The following is a 17533-nucleotide window of genomic DNA, read 5'->3' on the forward strand; positions in this document are numbered from 1 at the left end:
ACATCCCTAACTCAAAACGCCAAGAACTCTTTTATACGGACTCCAAATTGTGTGACTTTTTTGGTTGGAAAGTAGATTTCGTGCTCTTTCCAACCCAATTGGAATCACCTTAAAATCCATCCGAAGCATTGAGTTATCAACGAAACAATCTGACGCTGCAGCAGAATCCGAGTCAAACTACAAGTCCAAAGGTCTTGCATCACCTCCACTTGGGCCCATGAGCCTTGTACGACCTAGGGTTAGTTTTAGGCTGCCTTGGGACGTCCTCCCACCTCCTTGGCTGCCACCCCTTGCTCCTATATAAGTAGATCCATCTAGCAGCTTTTTCCTTTTGATTTGTTTAGTTAAAAGTTAGCCAACGCAACTTCGTGTACTTCATTTGTGTCAAACGACCAGACCAAGACCACTTTTGGATCCCCACCATTATCAATACTTCATCCATATTCGCAATACTCAGATTGCTTTATCATATTCGTGCTTGTTCTTTGATTGCTTGCAGGAATAGACCTTCGTGGTCAAGTTGATCGTGCTCTGGCGTGGTCAATGACCTCTCAGAGTTGGTTTAGGGATTGCTAACGCGCAACGTCGTGCATGTTTGTAGTCAGATCGTCAAAGTCAACTCCACTAAATTGATAGTTATCGTCTCATCAAAAGATCGGGACACCCCCGCCTCTATCAAGTGGTATCAGAGCCAGGTTGCTCGGTGAGAATTTCCAGTTTTCCCTAGATTAGATTTATTTTCTTACCTATTGTCCAAGAAAAAGCCACAACAAAAGGTTACATCTATTCATCCTTTGTCCAAGCCAGTCTGAGCCTTTGCAATTTTCTTTTTATTGTTTGCATTATTGAATTATCGGTTGCATCCTCGTGTGGAGTTGCTGGTCTTAGTGTCTAGTTCATTTAGAGTTTTGAGTTCTATTTACAGTAGTCACACTGCCGCTGCATCGTTATCCCTTCCGCTGTCCACCACCCATCCATCAATTTTCATCACGTCCTACCCACCGGTTATGATCATAATCATAGTTGAGGTTGTTCACATCTTCGCTTGATCCAATCTGCATCTTCTCTAGTTTGTTTTGGAAAGAGGGAGGAAAAAAGACAGAGAAAAAAGAGAGAGAGAAAAGCAAAAAAAAGTCAGAGAAAAAAAGGAAAGAAAGAAAAAGAAAAAAGTGAGAGAAAAAAACACAAAATTCGGATCTATCTAGTCTCAATCTCGTACCTGAATTCGGATTGGAATCTGTTTTGCGCAGTGTTCAGTAAAACAGACATATCTTTTTCATATGAAGTCCGTTTTGGCTCCACAAATACTCAAATTAAAGCTAGAGACGAGACGCATCTAAATGGTTGCAAAAGATAGTTCAATATTTGACACCTCAAAATTGTCTTCTAAATAGGTCTTTTTTCCCTCCGAAGTTCGCGAACACAGCTTGTTCCGGTTTTCATGCCAGTTTTAGAATTTTTTGACTCCTCATATCAACTCGGAATTGAGTGATTCGTTTTGCATTTGAAAGCTTGAGTCAGTGCCATTACTTAGTAAAATTATCAAAAAATTGGAACAAAAATTTCCAGAGGAAAGTTGGAGAGAAAGTTATTGGTATGTCCTGCTTGGCAGTTATTTCACATCATTATCTTTACTGCTATTGTGATATTCACTTTTATGTTGCTACCCAGAGCTACTTCATATCCTTTATTGATGCTAGTTGTGCTATACTATGACCTTATTAGTGTTCTAGGCTCGCGTCTCTAGTCCGGTCTAGCCTAGGACCAGCACAGTACCGTCGTTGAGCGTTTATTCAACATTGCATCTCTGAATTGATTGTTGTTAATCTTTTGCTACCATATATAGCCAACCTAGCTCCACATATTTCTACACCGTGTATACTTACATTCTCCTGGCAATCATTTTACTCAATCTTTGGAGTGATTTGACACCGCTGGTTGCCTGTCACCACCTGCTGCATGGTAAGAACTTTTAAGATATTGATATTTGCTATATACTATGAGCGTTTTACCACCATATCCTAGTAGTTCATAGGAACAAATTTTGTTTCCTATTTTCTACTAACTTTGGTAGGTTTCAGAGTTGTTAGTTCTAGGGCTTCATCGATCGTGGGAGATTTTCCACCACCTAAGAAAATAGAACAATCGTCACAAGAGGAGCAACAATATCAAATGCACATAATCAGGTTAATGTTTTCATGCCACCATTTATTGGTCGTTTTAGGTCTGATTTATATGTTGAACGGGAGTATGAAATAAATGCTATATTTGCTTCCCATAATTTTGATGAGCGTGGAAAATTTCAAGCTGCAGTTAGTACTTTCAGTACCTTTGCTTTAGTTTGGTGGAGTGAATATTGTCGGTTAAACCCTGATTTTATACCTACTACTTGGGATGATTTAAAACTTGTCATGAGAGATAGATTCGTTGATGTTTATTATACTCGTGACATGATTAAAAAATTACAACATTTAAAACAAGGCACTGACACGGTAACAAAATATTATGATGATTTACAAACTGCATTGTTGCACTCATTTTTAGAAGAAAGTGAAGAAGATTTTATGGATAGATTTTGGGGAGGATTAAATCATGATATCCAAGAGATACTAATTCATGAGGAGTGTTATCCTATCGATCATTTGTTTCGTCTTGCTTGCAAAGCTGAACAGGAAATAAAACAACATGTTGCCCACAAGGAGAACAAGCGCATGGTGCACATTCCAAGTGTTGATACAGATATTTCTTCAACTACGAGGCGTACTATGAAAACCACATCCATTGTTGCGAGGACTACATTATCTCCACCATGTGACACATCACCATCGAGAGTGCCTACATCATCTGAGTTGATCATAAGAGGTAATGACAAAGGTATAGATTTTCCACTTTCACATGAGAATGATGCATGCCTAGTTAACTTGAATACATCATGTGTTGTGTTACCTATTGATTTTGGCACACCACCTATTTTAGAGAATTGTGTTACTGTCATGAATGCGTCATGTGATCAAACAACTAAAATACCAACAATTTTGAGTGCACCCATTGAATTTACTGTTGATGTAAAAGAACCAATGTTTAAGCATTTTGATATGACCTCTAATCTTGGTGATGATTCTGTGACCAATGACTTATTACATGTTTGTTTATTTAAGCATGTTGTAGCATTTAAATTTGATGCAAATGAGGTTTATTCACCAATGTTAGGATGGTTTAATGATGAACATTGTCAACCTTTTGAAATGAATAAGAGCTTCGCTTATATGTGCAAACTGAGTTGCAATATTCTCATCCCTTCTACTTCTTGTGATAATATTTTGGCTATAGATTTTATGAACTATGAAGGTTACTCATGTATACATGTGTCATTTGTGTAAAAACCAAGGGAACTAAAAATGGATGACATATACATATACAACATATACACCTTGTCTCTTTTGTTAGCCACATTTCAGATTAAGCAACGCCAAGGATGGTTTTGTTTTCAAGAAGGGGGGGATGATGAGGACATGACTACCTTGGATATAACCAAAAATATTGCATACATGTATATTTGTGAGGTGATTTCTAATGCAAACTATGCAATAATTTATTTATGTCATCTAGGACAAAAATACTTCACAAACTTTTGTGTCATGTCTAATTGCAGGTGTATGGGACATTCGTACAATCCACAAATGAAGATAAGAGGAAAATATATGTTTATGTGATGTTTAAAAAGTTCTCTCATGTCACTTTTGGGCCAAGAGAAGATAGAGTTCAAGTCTCTCACGTTCTGGATTCAGATTCGGACTACACAGACATGCCTGAATCAAAATGCCAAGAACTCTTTCATACGGACTCCAACTTGGGTGATTCTTTTTTTGCTGGAAAGTAGATTTCGTGCTTTTCCAACCCAATTGGAATCACCTTAAAATCCATTTGGAGTGTTGAGTTATCGACGAAACAATCTAATGCTGCAGCAGAATCCGAGTCAAACTACAAGTCCAAAGGTGTTGCATCACCTTCACTTGGGCCCATGAGCCTTGTACGACCTAGGGTTAGTTTTAGGCTGCCTTGGGACGTCCTCCCACCTCCTTGGCTGCCACCCCTTGCTCCTATATATGTACATCCATCTAGTAGCTTTTTCCTTGGGATTTGTTTAGTTAAAAGTTAGCCAAAGCAACTTTGTGTACTTCGTTTGTGTCCAACGACCAGAACAAGACCACTTTTGAATCCCCACCATTATCAATACTTCATCCATATTCGTAATATTCAGATTATTTATCATATTCTTGCTTGTTCTTCGATTGCTTGTAGGATAGACCTTCGTGGTCATGTTGATCGTGCTCCGGCGTGGTCAATAACCTCTCGGAGATGGTTTAGTGATTGCTAAGGCGCAACGTCGTGCGCGTTTGTAGTCGGATCAGCAAAGTCATCTCCACCAAATCGATAGTTATCGTCTCATCGAAAGATCGGGACACCCCCGCCTCTATCAGAAACAATCAGTATGCTCTTTTTCATAAGGATACAAATATTACTTTGCTTCCTATGACTCCTGATTTCATTTTGAAAGATGATATTAATAGAGCTAATAAAACAAAATAGGAGAAAAATAAAGTGAAAATCAGATTGTGGCAAAAGATTTTGAGCAAGAAATGAAGCCTAATAATGAACCATCTAGTGTTGCTTCTGAAATTAAATTGAAAAGTGCATGTTTACTTTCCACCAAATCTGATATTGATGATCTAGATTTCAGCAAATCTGTTTGCTATGCTTTTGTTTGCAAAGATGCATTATTTTCTTTCAATAATGTACCTTCCTCTTTGCCTCCTACTGTCACTAACATTTTGTAGGAGTTCGCTGACGTCTTTCCACAAGACGTGCCACCGGGATTACCACCCATTCGAGGGATTGAGCATCAGATTGGCTTAATTCCCGGTGCTTCGCTGCCAAACTGTGCGTCATACCGTACCAATCCAGAGGAGACGAAGGAGATTATGCATCAAGTACAGGAGTTGCTCGACAATGGTTATATACGCGAATCTCTTAGTCCTTGTGATGTTCCTCTTATACTAGTGCCAAAAAAGGATGGTACATCGTGTATGTGTGTTGATTGTACAGGCATTAATAATATTACTATTCATTATCATCATCCTATTCCTAGGCTAGATGACATGCTTGATGAATTGAGTGGCTCTACAATATTCTCCAAAGTTGATTTGCATAGTGGATACCATCAAATTCGTATGAAATTGGGAGATGAATGGAAAACAACATTTAAAACTAAGTTTGGATTATCTGAGTGGTCAGTCATGCCTTTTGGGTTAACTAATACACCTAGTACTTTCATGAGATTAATGAACGAAGTTTTAGGTGCTTTCATTGGACGATTTGTGGTAGTCTATTCTGATGATATATTGATTTATAGCAGATCTTTGGAGGAACATTTGGAACATTTATGTGCTGTTTTTATTGCTCTACGTGATGCACGTTTGTTTGGTAACCTTGGGAAGTGAATCTTTTGCACCGACCGAGTATATTTTCTTGGCTATGTTGTTACTCCACAACAAATTGAAGTTGATAAAGCCAAGATTGAAGCTATTGAGATTTGGCCGCAGCCCAAAACGTTCACACAAGTGAGGAGTTTTCTTGGCCTCGCTGGATTCTATAGGCGTTTTGTGAGAGATTTCAGCACCATTGTTGCACCTCTCAATGAGCTTACAAAGAAGGATGTGCCTTTTGTTTGGGGTACCGCACAGGAAGAAGCCTTCACGGTATTGAAAGATAAGTTGACACATGCTCCTTTACTCCAACTTCCATATTGTAATAAGACTTTTGAGCTTGAATGTGATGCTAGTGGAATTGGATTAGGAGGTGTGTTTACAAGATGGCAAACCTGATGCATACTTTTCTGAAAAATTGAGTGGGCCTAATCTGAATTATTCTACTTATGATAAAGAATTATATGCTCTTTTTCAGACTTTTGAAACATGGCAACATTATTTATGGCCCAAAGAATTTGTTATACATTCTGATCATGAATCTTCGAAACATATTAAAAGTCAAGCTAAACTAAATCGTAGACATGCTAAATGGGTTGAATTCATTGAGACTTTCCCTTATGCCATTAAACATAAGAAGGGTAAAGAAAATATTACTGATGCTTTGTCTCGTCGCTATACTATGCTTTCACAACTTGACTTCAAAATATTTGGTTTGGAGACCATCAAAGATCAATATGTGCATGATGCTGATTTTAAAGATGTAATGAAGAATTGTAAAGAAGGAAGTATGTTGAACAAGTTCATCATTAATGATGGATTTGTGTTCCGTGCTAATAAGCTATGCATTCCAGCTAGCTCCATTTGTCTTTTGTTGGCAGAAGGCGCATGGAGGAGGATTAATGGGACAATTTGGCGTGAAGAAGACGGAGGATGTACTTGCTACACATTTCTTTTGGCCAAAGATGAGACGGGATGTTGAGCGTGTATTGCTCGCTGCACTACATGTCAAAAAGCTAAGTCATGAATCAATCCTCATGGTTTATATATGCCTTTGCCTTTACCTAGTGTTCCTTGGGAGGATATATTTATGGACTTTGTTTTAGGTTTACCTCGAACACAGAAGGGGAGGGATAGCATATTTATTGTCGTGGATAGATTCTCGAAAATGGCACACTTTATACCATGTCATAAAAGCGATGATGTTGTTAATGTTGCTGATTTATTCTTTCATGAAATTATTCGCGTTCATGGTGCGCTAAATACTATTGTTTCAGATCGTGATACTAAATTTCTTAGCCACTTTTGGAGATGTTTATGGGCTATGTTGGGGACTAAACTGCTTTTTAGTACTACTTGTCACCTCCAAACTGATGGACAAACCGAAGTCGTCAATAGAACATTGTCTACTATGCTTAGGGTTGTTTTGAAGAATAATAAGAAAATGTGGGAGGAATGCTTGCCTCATATTGAATTTGCTTATAATCGTTCGTTGCATTCTACTACTAAGATGTGCCCTTTTGAAATTGTGTATGGTTTTCTACCTTGTGCACCTATTGATTTGGTGCCTCTTCCATCTTCGGAGAAGGTTAATTTTCATGCTAAACAATGTGCTGAATTGATTTTAAAAATGCATGAGTTAACTAAGGAAAACATTGAGCGTATGAATGGTAAATATAAACTTGCTGGAGATTAGGGTAGAAAACATGTTGTGTTTGCACCTGGAGATCTTGTTTGATTACATTTGCCTAAGGATAGATTTCTTGATTTACGTAAATCAAAGCTAATGCCACGTGCTGATGGTCCTTTTAAGGTGTTAGAGAAAATAAATGATAATGCATATAAACTTGAGCTGTGTGCAGATTTTGGGGTTAGTCCCACTTTTAACATTGCAGATTTGAAGCCTTATTTGGGTGAGGAAGATGAGCTTCCATCGAGGACGACTTCATTTCAAGAAGGGGAGGATGATGAGGTCATCAATACCATTGTTACACCCACAACCCCTGCTACTATACATATTGGACCAATTACTAGAGCTCGTTCATGCCAATTAAGTTACGAGGTACTTTCATTTCTTGGTAATGATTCTAATGTTCATGAGAATATGATGCTGCCTAAATTGGATACATTTGTTTTGCTTACAAATGAAGGGTCTAGCTTGGAGGAGGATGAACATTGGAGCAAGAACAAGCATGGAGATGACGACATGCGCAAGGGAAACAAGAACAGAGTTTCAAGTGATGATTTCAGGACTTTGAAGCCACCATAACGAGTGCATGAAGTCTTGGACAAAATATACAAGATGTCACTTCACAAATTTCGTCCAGAGGCTATTATAGGTTCCGCGTCACCTTATTATTGGGCCAGGCCCATGCAATTTTGAAGTACATAATTATAGGCTGTTTTTAGAGTTCGTACGTGTGGAGAAATAAGAGATAGGGTTGGTTTCGGACCCCTCCCCCAAGGGCCACGAAATTCCCCCCTCTTCCTCCATATATACAGCCCTTAGGGCGTCGTTTAGACTTTGGGTTTTGTTTATATTAAAAATTCGTCGTAGCTACAACTACGCGTACTTCCTTTCTGTTCAACGACCAGACCAAGACGTCACAGAACCCCATCTTGATCAATAAAGCTTTCATCTTATATACGCAATATCCAGATTACAATCTCAGTTTCTTGCTTGTTCTTCGTTTGCTCGCAGGAAATAGACCCTCGTGGTCAGGTTGATCGTGCTCCGGCGTTGTCAATAACCCTCAGAAGTTGGTTTAGCGATTGCTAAGGTGCGACGTCTTCACACGATCGTAGTCGAATCGTCCAAGTCGACTCCCACAAAAAATGATAGCTATCTCATCGAAACATCGAGACACCTTCGCCTCAATCAAAATTTTGTTCGAAAAATTGAAATGTGAGGGAAGAGGAGAAGGGTTAGATTCATGTGATTACTGACCTTGATGAATTTCTTGTCGTTCTTCTTCGTCTAGATCGAGTTAGGGTTTGCTGCGGTTGCCATGGCAACTTGAGAAACCATAGGATAGAGGCAGGGGAAAGGAGTTGATCAGGAGGTGGGCGTTGGAAGAAGGGTTATGGGAGGTTTTTTGGGGTGGCGACTCTCTTGTGGGTGACTCATGCTAGTTTGTGCAGGCTAGCGGGGTTCACGCCAGAACGTGTGGGCCGTTAGGTCGTCGTGCGGATGTGCGGGTGTTGGGGTCTTCGTCCGAACGACGGTCGTGCAGGCTGGCTTGGTGAAATACCGGACGGGTCGTGCGGCACGACCTCCTAGTAGCCCGCACGTATGGCAGTTATCGGCGTGATTTTGATAAGGAGGCTAGCACATCCCAAAAAAGATACGAAAAACTAACGCCCACACGTGTGGCATCTTGCACATCATCCATGCGCCTTCATCACCACTCATTTTGCCACATATGAACACATGACATCAGCAGGAATCTTTTTGGTTTTCGGCTTAAAAATGTTTTATCTCCTAATTAAAAATCCGTTTTCACCATTAAATTCGTCTCAACGAGATCTTCAAATATGTTTTGACGAATTTTTTTTTTGCCCAAAAGTTGCCATGATGTTTACACTGTAGTTGCCATAGTGCTTAAACTAAAGTTGCCATGTGGCAATTTTAATTTGTAGAGCATGACAATTTTAGTTTTTTTTGATGATGACAATTCGAGTACTTTCACTATGAAAACTATTTTTTGTATGAACCATGGCAATTTAAAGTGCATGTATCATGACAATTTTAGTTTATTGTTCATGGCAAGTCTAGTTTCTTAATTCACCATTTTATAATATGTAAAAATTTACTTTTAAATATAGAAGAAAATAGCTGAAACATATCATGACAACTTCAGTGTAAACATCATGGCAATTCATATGCAATAGACATGACAACTTTTAATCCAAAAAACATTTCGTCAAAATATATTGATATGAGATCCAGTTTCAAAAATCTCGCCGCGAGGGATTTAATTGTGAAAACGGATCATCAATCGGATTTTTTATTTAAGAGATAAAACATTTTAAAAACTGAAAATCCACAAAGATTTTCAAATGCATGCATGCGGTATTGTGGCGTAGTCTGTGTGTTATAGGGCGTGTGGGCTGGTTTGGCTCTTACCACATATGTGGGCGTTAGCGTTGTCCAAAAGATAAAAATGATAGCACACAAAACAAACATTGAGTAGTATATGACTTCTTTCAAGAACACGTTGGACTATATAAGTGTGGCTCCAGCCAGGGAAAGGAGCCACTCTTGCAGCACTTTCGCCAGCCCACCCCGCTGGTCTCGCTCACGGTCACGGGATACCCCACGCGACGAACACAACAACACCACGGCCAAAAGCGAAGCAAGAAATTCCTCTTTCCTTTTCCACTTTCCTCCCTCATTTCCACCCACCGTCGGCAGGCAGAGGCCACCGGCCCCTCGCTCCTTGTCGCCGCTCTGGATGGCCACTGCTCCTAACATGGAGATGATCGCCTCTTCGCTGCGCAGCTGCTCCCTCAACGGCGGCGGCCGGCGGCCGGGCCGGCGCCACCGCCACGGCCACGCCAGGGGCGCTGAGGGCAGCAACGACAGCGAGGGCGTCACCGTCGAGCTCAACTCCGACGTCGCCCTGCCCTACCACTGGCAGCAGTGCCTCGACATCCGGGTACGCACACGTCCCCATCTATACATTCCGTCATTTGTTCCCCTTCACAACATCCGAATCGGAGGGAGAACGAACATCCGCCAGGGATGGGATCGATGGCCGTGCGCCCCCGTGGGCGTGCGTGCATGGGCGTGTGCGCTCTCCCAATCATTTGGACATAAATGACAAGCGGCTTACGAGGTAGTTGGATACCTGTACTTAGTAGTTTTGAGGCCCGGATTCGATGGGTCAATCATTCGCATCATTTAATGGCCAAAGCGGCTGAACACTTGAGACGGATTGAGCTTCATTAATCGCCTCCACTTTTGGCCCCCTCTTTTGTTCTCTTGTTATTGGACTCTTGCATAATCTGCTCCTAGCCGGCAACTCTTTTCTCTTGCAAAATTTCCTTTTGATTATTTGATCCGTCTCCTTGTGATTTCTTTCCAGCTTCAGAAAGGTTCGACCCTTTCCGCTGGATGCCAACTTGTTCTCCCCCATTGCTATGCTGCTGTTTTCTCTTCTTGAAATACTACTAATATCCAAGTGCGCCATCAGATCTGCGTTTGTCTTGTAAATCCTGACATATCTGTGTGGATCCATTCCTTTTTGCTCTGTCTCCCTCTCTTTGTAAAGCTAGATTTTGCCATAGGTTTCTTCTGGACCACAGCCATGTCGATTATCACCGGAGCTGTGAGGATCTTTATTGCGCCAGGATAGGGAGCCAGATCCTCTAACTTAGAGAACCGGGGTCACGGTGCTACAGTACTGAATCTACACAAATAAAATGCCACTCTGCTTCCAACAAACAAAAAAAGTTGGTTAAAAATAAGGTGCGATGTAGCCTGAATCTTCACCGTTCGATTTCCGAATCCTAGAGAAAAAATATGTTGCGGGTTTTCTCATTTTATTTTCTTATTACTCTACACAAATACTCTCCGCACTCGCTCCTCTTCATTTTGATTCTCTCCGCACTCATCTCTATTTTTTTCCAAGCTAAAAACCACCACAACTGTCACACACTGACCGAAGAGAATCTTTCATATATTCCACATTTCATCTGATCCAGCATTTCTATTCCACATTGCTCTGCCCCTGTATTGATGTCCATCGGTTCTAGTTGTTAAACATTTTCCTTCTGCTTGGTAATCAAACATTGTTTTCATGGCCTATCTCAAATCAAGATGTAAATACATTTTGAAAGTTTTTTTGCAACATCTCTTTTCTATTTTTAGTTGATTTTCCTCAACATTTTTTTTGCATGATTTTTCTCAACATCTAGATGCTACTGGGAATCTATTGAACTTGCTACCTTTTTTTTTCCTAATGATCTGATGCAGACGGGGCAAGTGTACTACATCAACTGGGAGGACGGCACCCGGACGACTATCGACCCTCGCACGCCGTCCTTTTGCTCCGCCTTGTCGACGCCGCGGTCCACCTGTTTCACTTCACACCGCGCAGCCTTCACTTCGTCGTCCAGCTCTGGCTACACCTCCGCGGCGTCCAGCGTCACCGGCGACTATGGCTACGGCTATGATGACAGCGACGGCTATAGTGAAGGCTACGGCGACGAGGAGGAGAGCAGCAGCAGTAGCAGCCGGAGCTCCGGCGTCTCGTCCGTGCTCTCGTCTTTCTTCCCCAGTGACGAGCCCGCCTCCAGCGACAGTGGGCACGCCACCAGCCACGTGCTCGTTGCGGTCGGGTGCAGGGCGTGTTTCATGTACTTCATGGTGCCCAAGAGCGTCGGCCTATGCCCCAAGTGCGGCAGCTCCGGCCTCCTCCACCTCGGAGCCTCTTACGCCTGAGCTGCCAGCCTGTTCCCCCGTGAGTCACTACTTGCGAGGCGTGGTGCAATTTCATGGACTACCGAAGAGAGAGTTTTGTGCGAGGAGGTCCCCAAATCGTTGACACTGATTCCTGGTTCCTGTGCTTGTGTGCCAATGTCCTCTTGGGACTCGACGACAGAGACTAACCTTCCGTCCTTCCATTTCAAGAGTGAACATTTATGCTCCAATTAATTACCGTTGTTGGGTTAGCATTTTATTATTTTTATAAAATATTGAAAGGGAGCAAACAACTATGACATGCACACAAAGTCTGTAATTTTTTAACATAGTAAAAAGTACAAACACAACATAGTAAAAAGTACAAACACAACATTTTATTATTTTTTTAACAACTATGACATGCACACTATCAAATAGGTTCTAGTTGGTGCAGTCCTTACTTGGCAATTTGGCTATATTATCATATTTATTTCCAGATTTTTTGGTGATTCAGAGCTTTTAGACATCATACAACATTATGAAGTTCGCGTTGAATGAAGGGAGATTGTGGCGACCCGACCCAAATGGATCAAAGTCTTTGTGCTTAAGTGCTATTCCATGAATCGACTTGCTAGCACACACAATACTTGATAAATAACAGAGTTCAATCACACACTTTATTACATCAAAAATCCTCAAATTGAGTATTTATTTACATAAATATGGCGGAAGTCCATCTAAATCGAGATACTAGGGAAGCATAGAAGAATAATGGGTCCATCAACTCCACTAGTAGAATTGAGTGAAGAACAGCGAGCTATCGCATATCACTCTTCGTCGGAATAATCTGGACCATGATAAGTTGCAGCCGTGTAGGTCAGCACATGAAATATGCTGGCAATGTCACACCTTGAAATAAAAATGTTAATTTCTATCTCTACATACAATCTGACTGGTGGAAGGCTCTAAGTTTCAAGTTTCTGAATAAAGCTAATTTTGTCCTATATCAAATTAATTAAATTATTGCTACAAGTTCATGTCATTATTGAGATGGTTCCTCCTGCTCAATCCAAATCCAAATTTATTTATAACCCAATTCATTAAAAATGATGAGATCACTCAATAATTTCACTTCTAGATGCTCAAGTTGTACGTAACCGGGGACACGACTAGTCGATTAGTTTTACACTCTAGGGAGGTTTGTGCAAATTTCCCCATAAGACTCATTCACCTCCTTTGTAGTCCTCACACTGCTTGATGTTTGAGAACCGGGATATCGAGACAAAGTCTTTCAGATATGTTACCCCTTAACCATGGATATGCCGATACATATACATTCCGCTACATCTGCTAGCCTGCCCGGGATGGTTCCCACAAACTATTCAACTAAGCTAGAGCCAATAATAGCTTTTGTCCGCACACGTAAGCTTCTAGTCATGAAAGATTCTTTGATCCCTTTGAACCTGGGTAGCTTTCCGCACAAGAGTGATCCCCTGGTTATTCCAGGAAACTCGGTGATGCGGAGCATCCCATGATCCATGGACACATTTACATCTCCTACAACACCGCTTGGACCAATGAAAAGAGCACGTCCAAGAGCTCTCGAAACTGAGGTGACATCACTCCTCTCACAACTCCATTTCGAATCACATGAGACATGGCTACAACCTCAAAGGGGGATGCTTTGCATACTCAGGTACCAAGGACTTAGCCATGGAGAAGCTAAGAAGCAAGGAGAATCGGAAGCAGAAGACATGCGTGAAGACCGAGAAGAAATCAGCCAAGTCCCAGGCTGGCCGGATGATCCGGATGAGGTCCCGGACGATCCGGACAGAGCCCGGACGATCAGGACCCCGGTTCGGACGATCCGGATAATGCGCCCAATGACACCCGTAGTTGGACCCCGAAGTCGGACCATCCGGATGAGCACCCGGATCATCCGGACACCAATCGGACATCTGGACCCCCTTCCGAACATCCGGGCCATCGCCGCCACTGCCTGCGCCATCGACTGATCCGGGCCATCACCCGGATCATCCGGACAGAGCCCGGATCATCCGGCTCCCTGCTCGGATCATCCGGACCCCGCATGCGTGCGCGTTTTGGGCTGAGGCCCATGTACCCCTCCCCCCTTAGCCTATATATATGACTTCTCCACCTCTGTTCTAGGGTTAGCATTGTGATAGCTCATACTTTGAGATAGAGCCTTGCTCATCCATCCGGACCTACTCCACCGCGACGGACCGACACCTCTTCGGTGAAGATCCACTTGGATTCAAGACCTCCTCTCGGAGAAGACCCTCTTCAAGACCTCCTCACGGAGAAGAACCGGTTAACCTATGTATCGTCCCTTGTTGGATTCGGATCTTGTACCCTTTTGTGTTTCGAGGATCTAGCGCATGTGTGACTATATTCTTGTTGGTTGAGTGTTTTCTCGTGTGTTTCCCTCGTGTTCCCCTCGTTTCCCCTCTCGTGTTCTTCGTGTTCTTGGTAGGATCCCCTCCAAACTTGAAAGATCGGGCATCTAGGGTTCTACCCTACATCACTCGGGCAAATCCCTGGTTACTCCAGGATGCCCCTCACCATGTAACCGTTCACTACTACAACATGCTGCTAACGCGACACTACGATCAGAGGCCCTTCGACGAAACTATGTGCGATGCAATAATCGCAAATGGTGGTGAGAAAAAACCGTCAAATAAGGTGGAAAACGTTTGCGATGGCGGAGACATCAAACACGGTTCAGATTTTAGTTATGTGTGCTATGCTGGGCACACGGTTGATCTAGAAGAACTGTTTGCGATTAGGAAGAACAACAAAAATGGGTGTCGGTGTCAAAACCGGCAGATCTCGGGTAGGGGGCCCAAGCTGTGCGTGTGAGGATAATTAGTAACAATGGAGAAGGGACACAACGTTTACCCAGGTTTGGGCCCTCTTAATGGAGGTAAACCCCTACACCTGCTTGATTATATTCGAGGGTATAGGATTTACAAGAGTTGATCTACCACGAGATCGATTCGGCTAACCCTAGATAGCTAGCCTAGCAATGTTATGATCCTGCGTCCGATCCAACCCTCCGGTTTATACATACACCGGAGGGGCCTAGTGTTGTACAAAGTTGGTTTTACAGAAAGGAATAATATATCCGGACACCTATACTTGCCATCCACGCATGTGAGAGTCCCCATCGGACACGAGGGATAATCTTCCATCTTGTATCTTGACGGCCCATCAGTCCGGCCCACATCAATAGACCGGACGCCCGAGGACCCCCTAATCCAGGACTCCCACAGTAGCCCCTGAACCAGTCTTCAATCATGATATATTCGGCGCTCAGATTGTCTTTGGCATTGCAAGGCGGGTTCCTTTAAAGAATACACATCGGCTATCCTCAATAAAAGAATTAAATCCGGCTTTTCGCAATAAACACAACCCTTACCCGCGAAGGCAGGATATATAGAAAACGAGAACAACGTCTTTTATGGACAACTCTCTCAACGAAGCGTCTGACTCGAAACCCGTCATTTTGAACCGTTTTCATGCCCCGCATTCCGTGCTTCAACGTCACGCCTCATTGGCACGTCTTGTCAAAACAGAGATCGTGTCCACTTAATACGGGATTGCATATCAATGACATTTGGGTAATCCAACCATTTGCGGCGCACACATCCATTGGGAATAGGCGAGATTCAAGGCACGAGTGGGGGGCGGTTGGTATTTTTACTGCATATAAGAGGGCTAGGGTCCCCCACTTTCCTCCCCACGCCTTCATATCTTCTCAGTCTTCCAATCTCCCAAGCCCTTCTGTGCTTGCAAAGTCTCCATCTTTCTCACCACCACCACCACCTACTCCGACCATGGCCGGAGCTGGCTCCAAGGGCAAGTGGGAGGCCTCCTCCATGATGGAGGAGAACATAGCAGATCTTCAGAGTGTCGGGTACCTCACTACCGACATCAAGCACCGGCTTCCCTCTGAAGGTCTAGTCCTTCCCACTCCGGAGCCCGGCGAACGGGTTGTCTTCCTTCCCCATTCCTTAGAGGGTTAGGTTTCCCACTCCACCAGTTCGTCTGCGGACTTATGTACTACTACGGGCTAGATTTCCACGATCTAGCCCCAAACTTCTTTCTTCACATATCGACGTTCATAGTCATGTGTGAGGCCTCCTCCGCGTCCGGCCACACTTCGGCTTATGGCTCAAGGTCTTCAACGTGAAGCCGAAGGTGGTCGATGGGCAGCACGCAGACTGTGGCGGGGCTATGATTAGCAAGCTGCCGAACACCACTTGGCCCAAGGAGGCCTTCGTGGAAACCGTGAAGATCTGGCAATAGGAGTGGTTCTACATCACCGAGCCACGCCGCCCCAACTGGGCGGCCATTCCGAAGTTCAGATCCAGACCCCCCATGAGGCTCACTTCCTGGAACGAGAAGGGCATGGACTGGGGGTCCCAGACGGAGGTGCTGGTGCTCCAAACGCACATCACCAACGTGTTGGGAAAGAATGTTGGTCTAGCCAACATGATACAGATCATGCTTTTCCACCACATTCTCCCCTGCCAGCGCCGGGCTTCCCCTATGTGGGAATTCAAGCCGGAGGATCCGCGGACGCGACAACACTTCTTCGACACTACACACGAAGGGATGTGGAAGCTGCTTTTTAAGGCACGGAAGAGCAGCTGACCCATGGAGACCGAAGACATCGACATCAACCTCGCGTATCCGGCCTCTCCAGTAAGTGTTCAGTTTCTCCGAAGACATATCTAGTTACATGTTTACACACATATTCGGTCTATGCTGGACTCATCAACCCATCTTTTGTTGCAGGGTTGGACCAAGAAGTCGGAGCGGATCAAGTGTCTGGCTCTGTTGCCCGAAAACCTAGTTACTCCTCAGCTGGAGAAGATGTTAGTTCCGGCGCCTTATCAGCCACCGGAGAAGAAGGCCAAGAAGAAGAGCAAGGGGCCCAAGAACGGGCCCTGCTGCAAGGCCCCTCCGGCTACAGTGTCCGGAGAGGTCGAGCCCGTCTCCTCTTGCGAGGAAGATGAAGACGAAGAAGAGGAGGAGGAGGATGAGGAGGAGGTGGAGAGCGACTCCCCTCTCAGGACGAGGAGGGGGAAAGGACAGCCCCTGGGGCCTAGAACGGGTGACACCGAAGAAAGGGCGAGTGGTCCTCTCGGACAGTTCGGACACAGAGTCCGAACACAGTCCGGGGCGGGCCCAAAGGGAGAAGCCCCTGGTCGAGACGTAAGTTTTAGAGACTCACTTGTTCAATTATTTTAATCTAACTTCGTCATGCTCATCCTCCTTTATACTTTTCAGCCCTACACGCGAGATCCCGATCCCCTCTTCTTCGACGGGGAACTCTTTAGCCACCGGGAAGGCAGAGAGTGACGGACCATCTCGCGCCCTTTCTCCCCCCGCCATGGAAGACACCGAGGTGTCATCCCAAAGGCCATCTCCTGGTCAAGGATGGGTGGACGAGACACTCCGAAAGTCGCCCGAGGACAACACCTCGGGCGTTGCAGAGCGGGGCACGGAGATCCCCACAACCATTGAGGGTGAAGGATTTCAGCAGTCCGGACCCTCGCCGAACACCGTCCCGGAGACCAGTACGGCACCATGATGAGGACATCAATACCATTGT

The 17533-nt window shown here is 43.8% G+C and overlaps 1 protein-coding gene across 1 annotated transcript; it reads left to right on the plus strand.

Annotated features, from left to right (window-relative positions):
• Positions 1-9736: 9736 nt before the first annotated feature.
• LOC119325550 (uncharacterized protein DDB_G0271670-like) lies at positions 9737-12161 on the plus strand. The gene is made up of 2 exons (XM_037599280.1): positions 9737-10144; positions 11464-12161. The coding sequence occupies exons 1-2, from the start codon at positions 9941-9943 to the stop codon at positions 11929-11931; spliced, it is 672 nt and encodes a 223-aa protein (XP_037455177.1). The 5' UTR covers positions 9737-9940; the 3' UTR covers positions 11932-12161.
• Positions 12162-17533: the final 5372 nt, after the last annotated feature.

The sequence above is a fragment of the Triticum dicoccoides genome, chromosome 6B, assembly GCF_002162155.2.
Source record: "Triticum dicoccoides isolate Atlit2015 ecotype Zavitan chromosome 6B, WEW_v2.0, whole genome shotgun sequence".
In the NCBI taxonomy this organism is placed as follows: Eukaryota; Viridiplantae; Streptophyta; class Magnoliopsida; order Poales; family Poaceae; genus Triticum; species Triticum dicoccoides.